Here is a 13,966-nt window from a genome sequence, read left to right as displayed (position 1 = left end):
AGTCATTCATGGTTACATATGCTTCAAGGGATTTGGCTTCCTAGGGGTTTGCCCTAGAACTGAGAAAAAAAAATCCTTTACTAAAAAAATTCACAAAATTCTAATAAAAAAATACCAAACTCTAAATTGAAATTGTAGCCAGGCTTTTAAAAATGACTAAATAGCTATAACAACATAAAGAAACTTAAAGTGCTTGTTGATCCTGACAGGAAATATTCTTTAATTAGAGAAAAACACAATGATAAATATAATCAAAGTATATTCATGAATGTATGAAAGAAGATTTGATGGAAATAATGAATGACTCTAGCTGATTAAAATCTTTCTCTTAGAATAATTATGAATTTTAGTAAAGAGCACAGAATCTCTTGTAAGAGTTCATTCATGTGAGGCCATTCTGGGAAGTCTGTAGTCAAATAAATGGAATAGACAGAGACAAGTAAAAACTACTTATGAGTATGTTTTGAATAAAATTTGCATACAAGCCCTGTATTCTTAGGTAAGCTTCACCGGTTAGTATTGTTTGTTTGAAGATTCAAGTTTCTTGATTTGCTTTCTCTGTATTTTTCTTTTCCCTCTCATTATGAATAATTCTTTCCCTAAGTATAAGTATTTGGAAATTAGGAAGGAATCAAACTGGTCCAAAGGAGGAGAAACGGAGAGAATGGTGTCACAAAACTGCTCCTGACTCAGAGTACGAAGGTAAATAGTCACTGAGTGGATAAGACATTTCTGCTAAATCACTAACAGAATCAAATTTACAATGATCTGTTGAATTTCAGAGTGAAACTATCTCCTCTTTAAATGTAATCTTATGTCACTTTTCATTTTGAAAGAGAAAAATATTAGACTACAAATACATCTGCATTCTCCCATTCTTTCCTTAATAGTACCTTGAATTTATAGTCAAAAGCTAACTAGATAGGAAGCAGCAAGTTAGAATCAGACAACTTGAATTCTTGTCTGCGCTATCTCCTTGAGCTATGTAACTCTGGGCAAACCTCTTAACATCCTTATTTCTGGGTACATATCAGGGATAACAATACCTACCCCCATCTACCTCAGAGGGAGTAGGTGAGGCTTGCTGGTCATCATGTTTACAGAAGCACTCTGAAAAGCGTACAGGTGTGACGTATTATTATTGCCTGGAGCTAAAATAATCCTCTCTCTCATTAAACTAAATTCTTAGAAATGGCTTACGTTTTGTGCTTCAGAAATGTGGTAATAGGAATAGTCATTGTTAACTGAGGGCTGGCCAGTTGGAGGGAGTTGGGCTGAAGGTGGAGCATGAGCAAAACCCATCAAATGGCTGTTCTTCTGAAAACTTGTGGCCACTGTTGGCTGGCTGGCTTTAGAAGACTCCTGCAGATAACCTTCCTGTTCGACCTTCCGACGCATTGTAGAATTCCAGTGGTTCTTGATAGCATTATCAGTTCTGCACAGAAATACATCACACAAAAATGTTACAAACAAAAATTTCAATTCAGATTAGAATTAATTGACAGAAAACTGTTTCTTACAGAGACCTTTTCTTTTGGCCCACTAATAGTGTTATTTCTTTTTAATTGTCTCGGGCTTCTCCAGCTCTTAAAATCATGCTTCCCCTATTACCTAGTTAAAAATCCATAGAATTCTCTTAGTTATACCATATGGAACATATGTAGTTCTCTATAAATATTGTAATCTTTTAACCATTTTGTTCCCTTGATAAAAGAGCACTTTCAATACAACAATCCTTCCTATTTGTTCTGACTGTTGATGGTATAAGACTCTAATATGACTTAAAAGTTCTGGCAGTCCTAGAAAATGACTCCTTTGAGTGTGGCTTAGCAGGGCTTACACCCTACAAGAAGCACTCAGTAAGGCTGGTGAGAGATAATGCAGCTGCTGCCCCCTCACTGTCCACTCTTTATCTTGAATGGCACTAGCCAGAAATTTTAAGTAAAAAAACAATCCCACCTTTTGAAAACCACCTCAAATTGTTTTATAGCCAGACAGAGGTGAGAATAGAAAAGGAGACTGAGAAGGGAAAGATGCTAGCTCTCAGTGTCTTTTCAAACTGCAAAGCATTTTTACTAAAGTCTTTCAATTTCTCAGGAAAACAGTTTCTCAATTCAAAGAAACCGTTTTAAGCCTCCCTTTTACTATTTCGATGGGGGTGGGGGACTGTATGTTAAAGAAAGAGGAAGTCCAGTCGCCCCTTAATTTTTAAAAGAATCAACAGCATATCCTTTCAGACCATATGGGAGAAAAGGCCTCCTTGTACGGACCTCTTCAATTCTCTAAGCTTACACCGAAGCACGGAGACCATCACAAGAGCATACTACCCCACCTATCAGAGAGCCATGGCCTTCTCTGCAGGAACTCACTCTCCACTTTTGGGTTATGAAGCTCGAGAATAAAAATATTTTAAATATTTCCTAAGTTACATTATTCTTCGTGAAGATTTATAGTAGAAAGTATTTTCCAAATTAAACAAAATATATTATCAACTGTTTAAGTGGGGAAGGTGGGACAAAAATGAGCTTCCACAGATATCCCTCAGAATGAGGTCACTTTTTGTGCCTTGTTCATTAAGAAGAAAGGATAACATGGAAGTTATTTAAAAACCTAGAAGCAGTATAATTCTAGAAATACACTTTCTTTAAAAGAAAAGTATTAAGCCAACTGGTATAATGAAATGGATGCTGGTATCAGGAATATGGTAGCTGAGTTCCCTTCTGGTCACTTAAGCAGTAGTGTGAACTAGACTATAGACAAACTGTCCATCCTCAGCATCCGTCTATGTGTTTACAGTTCTGTAGTTCACAAGGTGCTTTGACATTCATTTTACTTGATAACTAACATTGGCCCTGTGAAGTAGGTATTACTCATTTTGCAAATGGGGAAACTGAGGCTGAGGGAAGTTCAGTGACTTGGCCAAAGGCTCACTGTGGGGTGAATTCTGGAAATCCTCAACTAGATAAACCAAAGGTCTCCTTGTTATAGAAGCTATGAAGCTGGTTTATCTAACGAAACACTAACAATCGATGGAATGTAATTCACTCGCCATACATTTAAAACAGAATGTTCAATACCCACTCCCTTGTTCTTCCCAATCAATATATTTTTTGACATATTATTACCGTCCAGGCAGTAGCTTTGCGATTTCTGCCCATCTGTTCCCCAGTCTCTTGTGTGCCTGGTAAATAATTCTGTCTTCCTCTTCTGTCCAGGAGGTTTTCTTAACTTCTGGATTCAAGTGGTTATGCCACCTCTCCCTACATTGTTTTCCAATTCTCCCCTTTAAGTGCTTGGCAATAACAGACCAACGTTTCGGACCGTATTTCTGTACAAGCTCTATCACCTTCAGATAAACACACAAAAATAACCTATGTTTTAATGTTATGTAATGAGTCAGTGTAATCATTTTTCACTGTTACAAGATCTTTAGAAAATTTCCAAAAATCTGCTTTCGTTCACTGAAAATATGGGAATAGAGTCTCCTGCTTTCTGCTTGCACATTCTACCTGTTTCTTCAAGTTGGGAAACATTCAACAAAGACATTTGGGGAATATTCTTAATTGTGATACATATCACAATGGAGAAAGAACTTACTCTCTGATCTTCTTCTTTGGTCCAAGGACCCTTGATGAGTTCAGGATTCAGTACTTTCTGCCATCGGTGCTGGCACTGCACATCTGTTCGATTCTAGATAAATAAGATAAAGTATACACCGTCACATAGATGCCATGTGATAAGCACGTGAAGTCCTTGTTGTGAAATGAATCATACATAGACAATATACAGTGAAAACATTCAAGAATATTTTAGGGCATGTTTGGAGAGCCCACTTATCTCTCATTACTTACAGCTAAAGAACCTAAGAAGAATATTTCAAAGTTGCATCTAAAATTAGAAGCTCTGCCCCCTAAGGAAACCAGTCTTGCCATGTGAATTAAAGGATCATCATATTGCACATGTGATGTCAATTTAACTTAACCTTAACCTCAGTCTACTGCAAGTGGAAGTACCCATATGGACTAAGACTAAGACTTGCTAGAGAGTCCATGTGAAGGTGAGGCTTTTATGGAAATCCATTCCAAATGACTTGACTTTGCTTTCCATTCAAACTAAGAGATGTCTTTCAATTTAGGGCCACAAGTATTAATATTGTAAAACAAAGATGGTTAAAGGTAGGCCCTACCTTACAAGAGCATGGAATCTTATAAGAAGGAAAAAAAAATACATAATTAACTAACAGAAGGCAGAATTTGATTCATATGCAAGAAGAAACCAAGTAAAAGGATATTGCAGTGGGAAAAGGAGTGTCTCCTTAGGAGGAGAAATTATGTTTCCTCAGGAGGAGAATGGAAAAGCTCTTGATGTGGACTTTGAAGGATGAATGGAACATTCCAGGAGGTGGCATCACCAGGGACAAAGCCCTCAGTAAGGAAAGCAGAAATGTATTCAACCAAACCTGCTTACAGAGAGGAAGTAGGAAACAGAACTGGAGCTATAAGTTGGGGCCACATGGAAGGACACTTGTGTGCCAGGCTGAGGCAGTGCACCTAATTTGTGAGAGTCTAAGTTGCTGGTTTGGGAAAGATAAGGTACAGCTGCATCTTAGGAAGCTCATCTACCAATGGTGTTTAGGATGAATGGAAAATTAGCAAGTTACAAGTAGGGAAGCTAGTTAGGAAGCCATTATAGTCATCCAGACAAGAGGGAAAGGCGCTGAACCTGTGAAGCAACAAGGAGAATGAAAAGTAGGGACTGATTAAAGAAATTGGAGATTCCTTTGCCTGGAGGTAGGGGAGGTAAGGGAGTGGGATAAGTCTAAAAGGACTCCAAAATGTTAAACCAGGGTACCAAATTTTAAACCAGGGTACCACGCTACTGAAATTTAAAAGAGGCTAATTTGAGGTCATCTGCCATAAAACAAACATCAAAATGCCAATTTATATTATCCTAATAAATGAAAAGATAAATAAGAAACAAATGTTTAAAAATGTAAAAATCTTTTAATAGTCTACTTAGAAATCCCAATTACATGCATTATGATATAAACTGTAAGTTACAGATGAGGCATTTCTCCCCCTACTTTTTATATATGAGCAAATGTCTTAACATCCTCTCCTAGAATATCTTATTTACATCTTTAGAAGTTTCCTTTTATGGAAAGAAAAAAATGATAAACTTACCGGGAGATAATTGGCAATAACTTTCCAGTCATCTGTTCCATTCTGTTCCACCAGCTTCTTTAGTTTTTCATCCTAGGACATTTAAGGTAATCCTAGGATATCAGTCATTTACTGTATAACTCTATTCAAGTTAGAGTAAAAGGGAACCAAACCAATAATCCAATCCAGAAAAAAAAAATCTCAGAAATATCCAAGTACAGCAGATAGATATTAATGTAATATACTGGGTTAGACCATAGATTTATTTAGTCAGCTAGATCCAGAGTTTAAATCTTGACTCAGCTATTGATTAGTTGTGTAAGCTTGGGTATGTCATTTTGCTTTTCTGGGCCTTAGTATTGTCACCTGTACAATGGGAATGCTAATATCAACAGGGTTATTTGGGAACCACATGAAGGAGCTCTGCAAACATTTAGCACAATGCTTGGCTTATGGTAACTGTTAAGGTTTTACTTTATGGGGAAAAAAATAATGCCAATGTTAGGTTTAATAGACATTTACCTATGGCAATAGACAGGAGTTCAACTATCAGTTCAACCTCTTTCATGCAAAAAAATGGAAGATCACATTTCCTAATTAAACTTGAAGGCATGTATGATGCAAGAAAATCAGTTCGTTTTTGTATTGTTATATTCACAATTTAAATGAGGCCAAATTTATTAAAATAGAGAGGACACTAAACAACAGAGGGAAATCTTTCAGGTCAAAAGTGTCTTTCTAAACAGGTCCTTTTAAGAGAAAGAGAGGCCTCACATTTCTGCAGAGGTAACTTTTCATACAAAATGTGCACCTTGGTAAGACATAGACACAGGACATAGGAAACCAGCATTAATAACAGAACTTCCATGTCTCCAAGGTTTACTCATGTGCACAAGCACATTTTCTAGGAATCTAACTGGAAATCCTGCCTGCCTGTCAACAGAGGTTTTAAGTGAAGTAGGGTGGAATGAAACTGAGGAAGAGTTAATACTATCTATCTAACATAATATCCTCTAAAATCAGTTGCAAAATGTTTAGAGAATTTTAGAGAAAAGGTAACCTTCTCCATACATTAATAATTTTGCTCCTTAAGTATCTTTCCATTCCTACAAAGATCAAGCTTTGGATATCTAGCAGAAAAATAAAGTTGAGAAGTAGACACATCTCTATCCATTACTGAATGCTTTTAGAACAGCATTCATGTATATGGCTCTGTGAAAAATTATATATTATATATCAAGAGTGTTTAACAAATCTATTATGACAAGACTAATTCTATGAGAGTTTTGTTTTATTCTTTTGTTTTTGGAAATATCAATTCATTCCCTGACATTGTTAATATCTCACTTAATGTCAAGCAATTCTGGGCTCAGGGAATGCAAAAATGGACGGATGTTTAGCCCCGCCTTCAATGAACGTATAATCTACTGGAAAAGGCATATTTCACAACAATGAATAAATACTGTATCCAGTGACTAGAGGACGCATCTCACATGTCTGGGGAAGCCAAGGACGGCTTTAGAAGGGGCGATGTGTTCATGGGAATGAAGTAGTAAGAAGTTGTGGGGCCGGAGGACAAGAATAGGCAGAAGGAAACACAGATGAAATACAAAGTGAGAAAGACATTCAAAGAGCTGCAGAGTTTGGAAATGGATGGTATAGTGTACATGTGGGAGTGGAGAGTAGGGAGGGGTGGCATGCTGCAGAGATGGGCTAGATAAGATCTCAAAAGAGCCTGCTAATGAGTTTGAGCACTGGTAGTTGAGCTGAAATTTTGTTTTACACAGATTGATACACTCTAGTTTTTTTCATGTTTTGATAATACAATTAATTACCTCTTCCCTGGTCCACCTTGTTTTCCCCAAGTGACGCTTTCCAGACTTGGGAAGCAGCCCATCATAGTCATGGTCACACATCTCAATGTCTTCGTCATCCTCGTCACTGCTGTATATGCTGCAGAAATAAAAAGGGCAGACAGACATGGACTGAAACAAGACAATTTGAACTACTGGATTACAAAACTTACACAGAAACTCCTCAACAATCTTTTCAAAGGTTATGAAGATAAAACTTTGAAAACTTGCACAACAAGATTGTTTTCTGCATTCTGTTGCTCTAGTATTGTAAACTGGTTCTGTTGTTATTGGTATCCACAGATACGGCAAAGGACCTGGCACTTTCTTATTGCTCTGCATGTTTAAACCTGCTGTTACTGTTAGACCAGTGACAAGTTACACATTTGGCAACCTTCCAACCAATGAAAATTTAAGTTTAAACCTTAGTGTTAAGGACAATTAAAGGAATGAGAGCCCATGTCCTTTATATAAGTACACACTCAAAATCTTTGGCTTATGTCACGTCTTTAAAATAATGTTTCCCAAATACAATAAACAACTCAATTATGTTATTTCAATGGGACCAGTGTTTTATTAAGAAAAAAAAATTGAAGAAGTAATACACCCAACAATATAATAATAGTCATCCCTTAAAGATTAAAAGATTAAGAAAATCTAAGAGGAAAGGATTTTAAAAACCTGAGGAAGGCTAAGACCATCAAGTGATAAAATTTCTTTGTAAGTATATTAATATCAAACAGTTCAAAACTCCAGGCCAGGTTTATCCAACTTGCAGCCATGTTTATAGCACTCAGTTTCCTAAGTAACTAAGTGAATAATTAGGCTCCTTGAGGGTCAGGATCTTACTCTTCTGTTTTTTCTGCCTCTGACTGATTTGACTATCTTAAAATGTACCTAAATCAAAACTGAGGTATTTCCCCAGATGGGTTTGAAAAAGTTATGTATTACTGTTTTCCAATGAGCTTTTTTTTTTACCTAGTTGGCCAAAACTATGAATTTTGATGACTTTTGAAGTAACTCTATACCTAATGTTTATTAATCATACACTGAATAAATGAGAGGAATTTTACAGTCACAGTTTACTTTCAGTTATAATTTTAATTATAAAATTTAATATATGAGGACAAAGTATGTTGTTTTGGAAACTTCGCTAAAATTTACCATTGTAATTTGAGAAATCCATCAAACTGAGGACAATAAAAATGATATAAAGCAACATTATAATGCAAATTATTTTTAAAAAGTAAATTTATATTCGTATCAGGTTTTGTCCCAAACTTAACCTACAAGTACATATTACCATCCCTTATAAGGCAAGCAAATGCACTTACCCCAAATTCGGAACTTTTTAGGTTTTTATAATTTAAAACTATTATTTTGGGCAACAATCTGAAGGTCTAGGATGCTCGGTGACAAGTAGGATGTGATCCAAATGTAAAATGCCACCCACAAAAAAGGCCACCAAACTATTTATAATCTATAATAATTTCTTCCATTTAGTGTCTATCCTTTTAAACAAGAGCCTAATCCTGTTCTTCACTGTCAACAGGAGGGTTTAAAAACTGCCTGATTAAAAATTACAGTCGTTTCCCTTCAACCAAAAGCACAAGCATCATAAGGTGAAAAAAAAACAAACGTTAGCCCAGAGTTGTAGGTCAGCATCTTCTGAATGGTTTTTAGGGAACCCTTCGGAAATCCCCCAAATGAAGGGTGCCCCTGTAAGATATTAGGAATACCAAGAAAACCAGAGTTATCTGAAAGTGGAGTCACAGACTCAACTCAGTTAAACTTTTTAGGCCTGGCTGGATCTGCAGATCACATTTTCATAAGTGAGAACTACATTTTCCAAATTAGTCATTGGACACCTCTTTCGGAAACAAGCAACATGTTCAACCGCCCATAGGGGGCAGCCAACTTCAGGTGAGCGAGAACAGGCATCAAATAGAATTAGGGTTCTGGAGGCAAAGGTGCCTGTCCTAGTTCTGGGTGACTTGGACAAATCACTTCCTCTCTCTCAGGACCTCAGTTACTCGCTCTACATAAGGGCTTGAATTCTACTACTAAGGTACTTTCCAATGCTAATAAAAGATTATTTCATGTCTCCCATGACTTTTGAGAAGCATAGAAGCAGAGATGTGCAAAATCAAAGTCTTGGGGAAACGTGGTGTGTGACTTCTACAGATCTCGAAGACGCCATGAGGGGAGCAGGGCGAGCCCAGACTGCTCACACTCAGCTCCTGGGTCCATCAGCAGGCTTGGCATTGGGACTCGCCTTTGAGCTCTGCATGCGATTTCCTCGCTCTAAGTTGTCCCAGTCGCCTAAGTAGCATGATTAATTTCTACTAAGGACCCGAAATGAGTTTTCCTTTATCCGCTTTAACAAGCTCTCAGACCCAACAGTCGGAGGACTTTCAAAGGCTGATTTCAGGCTTGATGCACTCAACTCCCCACCTGCTAGACCCGGTGTGGTTTCAAGAGTACAACTATGAATATTACATTCTGTCAAGGAAATAAACCGTGCAAAGAAACGAAAAAGAAAAGAGGTGTTGGGGGTTGGGAAGAGGGAGGGGAGCGGGAGGAAGTGCCTTGTGGCTACTACTGTGATTCTAGAGAAGGGGTTCAGACTCATTTCGCTGACCTGGTTAATAATCCCTGCCGAGTTTACGCTCGCCCTGCAAGAAACGGCTTCGAACCCGCAGCGGGGTTTCTCTTCCCCCTGAGGCAGGTTCAAGTCTCCCGCCCCTCCGGGCGGCCTCCCCTCGCCGCTACCTGGGAGCGGCAGGGAACCTGCGCGGCCCCGCCCCGCGGGGACCGCGGAGAGCTCCGGGCGCTGAGCCTCCACCGCGCCTCCTCCCAGCACCCTCCTTCTCCTCCCAGTTTCTGCTCTCAAAAAAAAAAAAAAAAAATGGGTGACCTCGGCTGCTCTGCTGTTAGGTCCCAAAGGCAAAGGTAAACCACCGACGAGGCACACCTTCGCCTCAGGCGGCCGAGCCCTGGGAGAGGCTCAGAGATCCAGTACCCCCACCTCCGAAGTCGCCTCCCTTTTCCTCCGACGCCCAGCCATGCCTCGGCGCTCCTCCCCGCCCGACCTAGGGTGCTGCCGCAGGGCCCTCACCCACGCTCTTTGCAACTTTCCAGCGCTGCGCGGCGACCAGCGACAGCCAGTTCAAAAACAAAGTACAGGAAAATCTAACGACTCGGAGGGGGACGTTGCATTTACTCTGCCTCCAGGGGCTTGTCCCAGAAGTTCAGCTCGAGGGTCCGTCCCGTCACCCCTCCCCTGCCCAGGCAACCAAAGGCTGCTGGAGCAGGGCGCGGGGAGGAGCGGCAACCTCAGCCGCGTCCACGTGTGCGCGCCGCGCCCGGACCTCTTACCCGGGGGAAGAGCCCGCGGGGATTGCGTCCTGGTTGCGCGGCAGCGGCCTTGGGTGCTGCCCGCCTCCGTCCCCTACGTTGAGTGGCAACCGTGACCGCCGCGGAGCTGGCCCCCGCACCCCGCAGCTCCCGCGCGTCCAGTCCGGGAAGTCTAGAGACCCATGCAAGTGGGAGCGCCAGCAACTGACAGTTCCGACAAGTTTTCTCTTCTCCGCTTCCCTCTTACCCTCCGTCCCGCCGAAATGTTAAGGGGACTTAACTCATAATCACCGAGAGCCTTCCTAAATGCGGTGACATGTGCGGTGCGGGCGCGTGTGCAATAAAAAGTCTCCAAAGAAAAACTACTAGAACTTTCAAATCCAGGGCTTAAAGCAATTTGCAAATGTCGAGACACTTTTCCTTCCCTAAAATCTTTCAAGCCGCCTGTCAGCAGACACTCTTCTTTGCCTCCATAAAGAATGAATGAAATTTAAATGAACTACCTGCAGCTACTAAACAACCCGGCGTTTTCCCTCTATCTGCCATATGCTCTGCGCTTCCAAGTTCAAACATATCGCAACTCATCTAGCAATTAAACTACGACTCCCTCGCCGACACTCGCGGCAGCAAGCCAGAGATCCAGTGGGCTCCCCGCGGCTGGTGGGCACTGCTCTGCCCCCGTGCAGCCTTTTTTCTCCTAGAGAGAAATGTATTCCCGTGCAACTTGCAAAATGAGCCTCTGGGCGTGCTTCCCACGTCCTGATATATTTTCCTCATTGATCCTTCCATTCATCAGTCTCTCCAGCGGCTTCCGTGGCCGAGGCAGAGACTCTAGGTCCTCGCAGGATCTGACAGCCCGGCAGAGGATCCGGGAGCGAATTCCCACCTGCTCTCTGGGCGCCTGGCGCTCTGCGCGCGTCTCCGCCCGCCCGGGCTCCCACTTACCTGTGGCGGGGTCTCCGGGCCATGGTGCGGCGGGCGCGGGGCTCAGCCGGGAGCCGCGGGAACCGCACGGGGCTGCCGCCTCCCGCTGCCCGCCGCCTGCCTGCGTCCCTCCCCGGCTGCGCAGCGGCGCTCAGCACCGCCGGGGCGAAGTCGCTCAGGAGAAAGAGGAGGAGGAGGAGGAGGAGGTCGCGGAGGAGGAGGAGAAGGAGGAGGAGGAAACAGGTTGATATTAAAATGTAAACTCTGTAAACAGAGATGCCATCAAACAAAGAGCTTTGGACACTCCCCCTCCCGCCAAATCTGGCGCCCCTGCAGTGCGCACGCGCCCTGCCCGCCGCCTCCGCGGTCTCCTTGGCTGCGGCCCGCGCGGGGCAGCTGGCCCGGCCCGGCCACCGCTCCCCTTCGGCTCTCGCGCCGCCGCGCCGCGCCTGGCGCGCCGCGAGTCCCGGACGGCGCGCGGGCGGGGAGCCCGGGGCCGGGGAGGGGCGGCCGGGGGCTGCGGAGGCTGCGGCGGCGCCTTTTCTTGCGCAAACCCCGCTCCAGGGTCGCTGCCGCGCCGCCCGCGCCACGTCCCGGGGACGCCGCCTCCCTTCCTTCCCGGCGGCCGTGCCACCTTCGCTCCTCTCGGCCTGCCCAGGGCCCCGGAGCCCGAACTCACCGGGCTCTGAGCCACCGTCGTGGGGCAGCCAGGGGCAGCGGGAAACTCCCGCATTTGGCTTTGGGTTTTAGGCAGGACTTAAAAACTCAGCTCTCTGGAGATGGGGGACCTACAGGGAGGCGGGGTGTTGGTAGGAGATGGGGGCGTTTGTTTTCATAGGATGTTTGACTAGATTTTTTTAAATAGAGTATCTCTAATTTAACTTTTTAGCGACAAAGAATACTTGAATTCAGGTGGGATAGGAGCTATCAGGGCTCACAGATAGGGCACCGGGCGGAGCTCTCAGACCCCCCCAATCCTGGAGCCGACACGCCACCTCGGTGTCGTCGCAAGCCCTCCACTTTCGCGCGGCCGCCCTCCCGGCCCCGGCGGCGCCCACCGCACCCCTCCGCCCGTGCCCAGGCTGTGCCGCTGGCGCCCTGAATTCTACACCTGCAAAATCCACGGGGTTCCAAAAAGCCCGCCCCCAGCTGACCTCAGGGAACCCCACGTTTGTTTCATGTCTTAAAAGTTAAACAGTTTACGAGACGGAGGTCGTTTCCATGGTCAGCATAGTTTGAGAACCTACTTTTACCACGTAAAACTCGTCGAAGGCTTGCTTAGGTGTTCATTTAACTAGGGGCTCCTGAAGAAGTAAAGGAAGAAGATAGGTGCAGAATTTATAAGGATTGATGATTGGGGGATTTTAGGGGAGTTTTAGTTTTACTTCCGTTTGTAGACTTGTACCATTGGGGATTTTTTTTTTTCATTCTCTGTACACACTAATTTATTTTTCCTTTAATCTTATAGGAGTCTGAGACTTCTGCTGACTGGGTTTGTGGGTGTCCCATGTGCCCAGGCAGTTCAAACTTAGCTCAGAAAGCATTTTTCTTACTAAAAAAGCATTTTCTTACTGAAATGAGTCATAATTTTATTAAATGGTGAAGCATGCTAGGTTTCAAGACTTTATCTGGTGTTTTAAACTTTGTTTCTTAAAAGTTGTAATACAGTTTAAATCCTTATCAATGTTAGTTGCGTGTAAGGTTTTAACATTCCTTTCTTCTTGAGGGAAGAAAAACCCTCTGAAATAAAATTATTGTTATGTCAGCTTACAATTCTAAAAGACAAGTCACTTACAAGTTAGTATTTTTTGAACCACTATTTATTTCTGGATTCTATAATAAAGTTTCTTTCTCCACATAAAAAATAAACAAAAATTAAAAAAATGTGTATCTAGAACAACCACCTAGAAACTACCTTTAAAGAAATTGTAGTATTCTGTTTTGGGGCATTTCTTTATGACTCTAACTGGCTTCAGTCCCAAAAACAGCCTTTTTGACACAATGAGGGTGTCTGAACCTTCCTGAAGTGCTTTCATAGTGCCAAGATTCTTAGAGGTTGGAACTGCTCAATGTTTCTTAAGCTTCTTTTAAGTAGAAAGATACCAAATTCAATTGCTCCTTTATTCTCTTTGTAAATCATTTTCCTATATGTTGTTGTGAGAATTTATAATATTTTCATTCCCCAGAAGTTCTGGGATACAGGTTTACCTTTTTCCTCATATATGTGACAAAAAATGTATTTGGGAACAAACATAGTCCAATAAAGAGTACGCAGTGATTCTTACTATGCTAATTTGAGATATATCGCCACATGATAAGTATATGGAAGGGTGGAATCAAAACATAAATTCTTATATGGATTAAATATGTATTTTCAAAGAAAATGCGGAATGCTTCCTGTAACTGCACGTTTCCTCCCTCCACTTACAATTATTATGATATTTTTAGATGATAACTTTATATATTTCATCACTCTCAATTTTCTGTTTTAAAGATCTGCCACATCAGTTATTTTATCTGTGGCCTGGGATAGGGCTAAATTCAGAAACAGTCTTTTATTTGCAATGCACTAGACAGGGCTCACCAAACTTTTCTGGAAAGATACAGAGAGTAAATATGTTAGAGGTTGTGGGCTGTGTTGCATATTCTACTTTTCTTCTCTCTTTTTTT

General features: G+C 42.1%; 1 protein-coding gene across 3 annotated transcripts in view; it reads right to left on the bottom strand.

Moving 5' to 3' along the window:
• Positions 1–11,649, bottom strand: part of MYB (MYB proto-oncogene, transcription factor) — a 32,846-nt gene extending 21,197 nt beyond the window's left edge. The window contains exons 1-6 of one of the 3 annotated variants that reach the window (XM_017646988.3): positions 11,318–11,649; positions 6,998–7,115; positions 5,184–5,255; positions 3,598–3,690; positions 3,126–3,346; positions 1,201–1,435 (exon numbers count right to left, since the gene is read on the bottom strand). In XM_017646988.3, the coding sequence (XP_017502477.3) occupies positions 1,201–1,435; positions 3,126–3,346; positions 3,598–3,690; positions 5,184–5,255; positions 6,998–7,115; positions 11,318–11,340 (762 nt within the window). In that variant the 5' untranslated portion in view covers positions 11,341–11,649. Of the gene's footprint in view, positions 1–1,200; positions 1,436–3,125; positions 3,347–3,597; positions 3,691–5,183; positions 5,256–6,997; positions 7,116–10,133; positions 10,375–11,317 lie in introns of those variants that run through there. The other 2 variants (XM_017646992.3, XM_017646989.3) reach the window with 2 other exon arrangements.
• Between the last annotated feature and the right edge of the window lie 2,317 nt (positions 11,650–13,966).

The sequence above is a fragment of the Manis javanica genome, chromosome 13 (assembly GCF_040802235.1).
Source record: "Manis javanica isolate MJ-LG chromosome 13, MJ_LKY, whole genome shotgun sequence".
NCBI lineage: Eukaryota > Metazoa > Chordata > Mammalia > Pholidota > Manidae > Manis > Manis javanica.
This window is presented reverse-complemented; position numbering and strand designations above follow the sequence as displayed.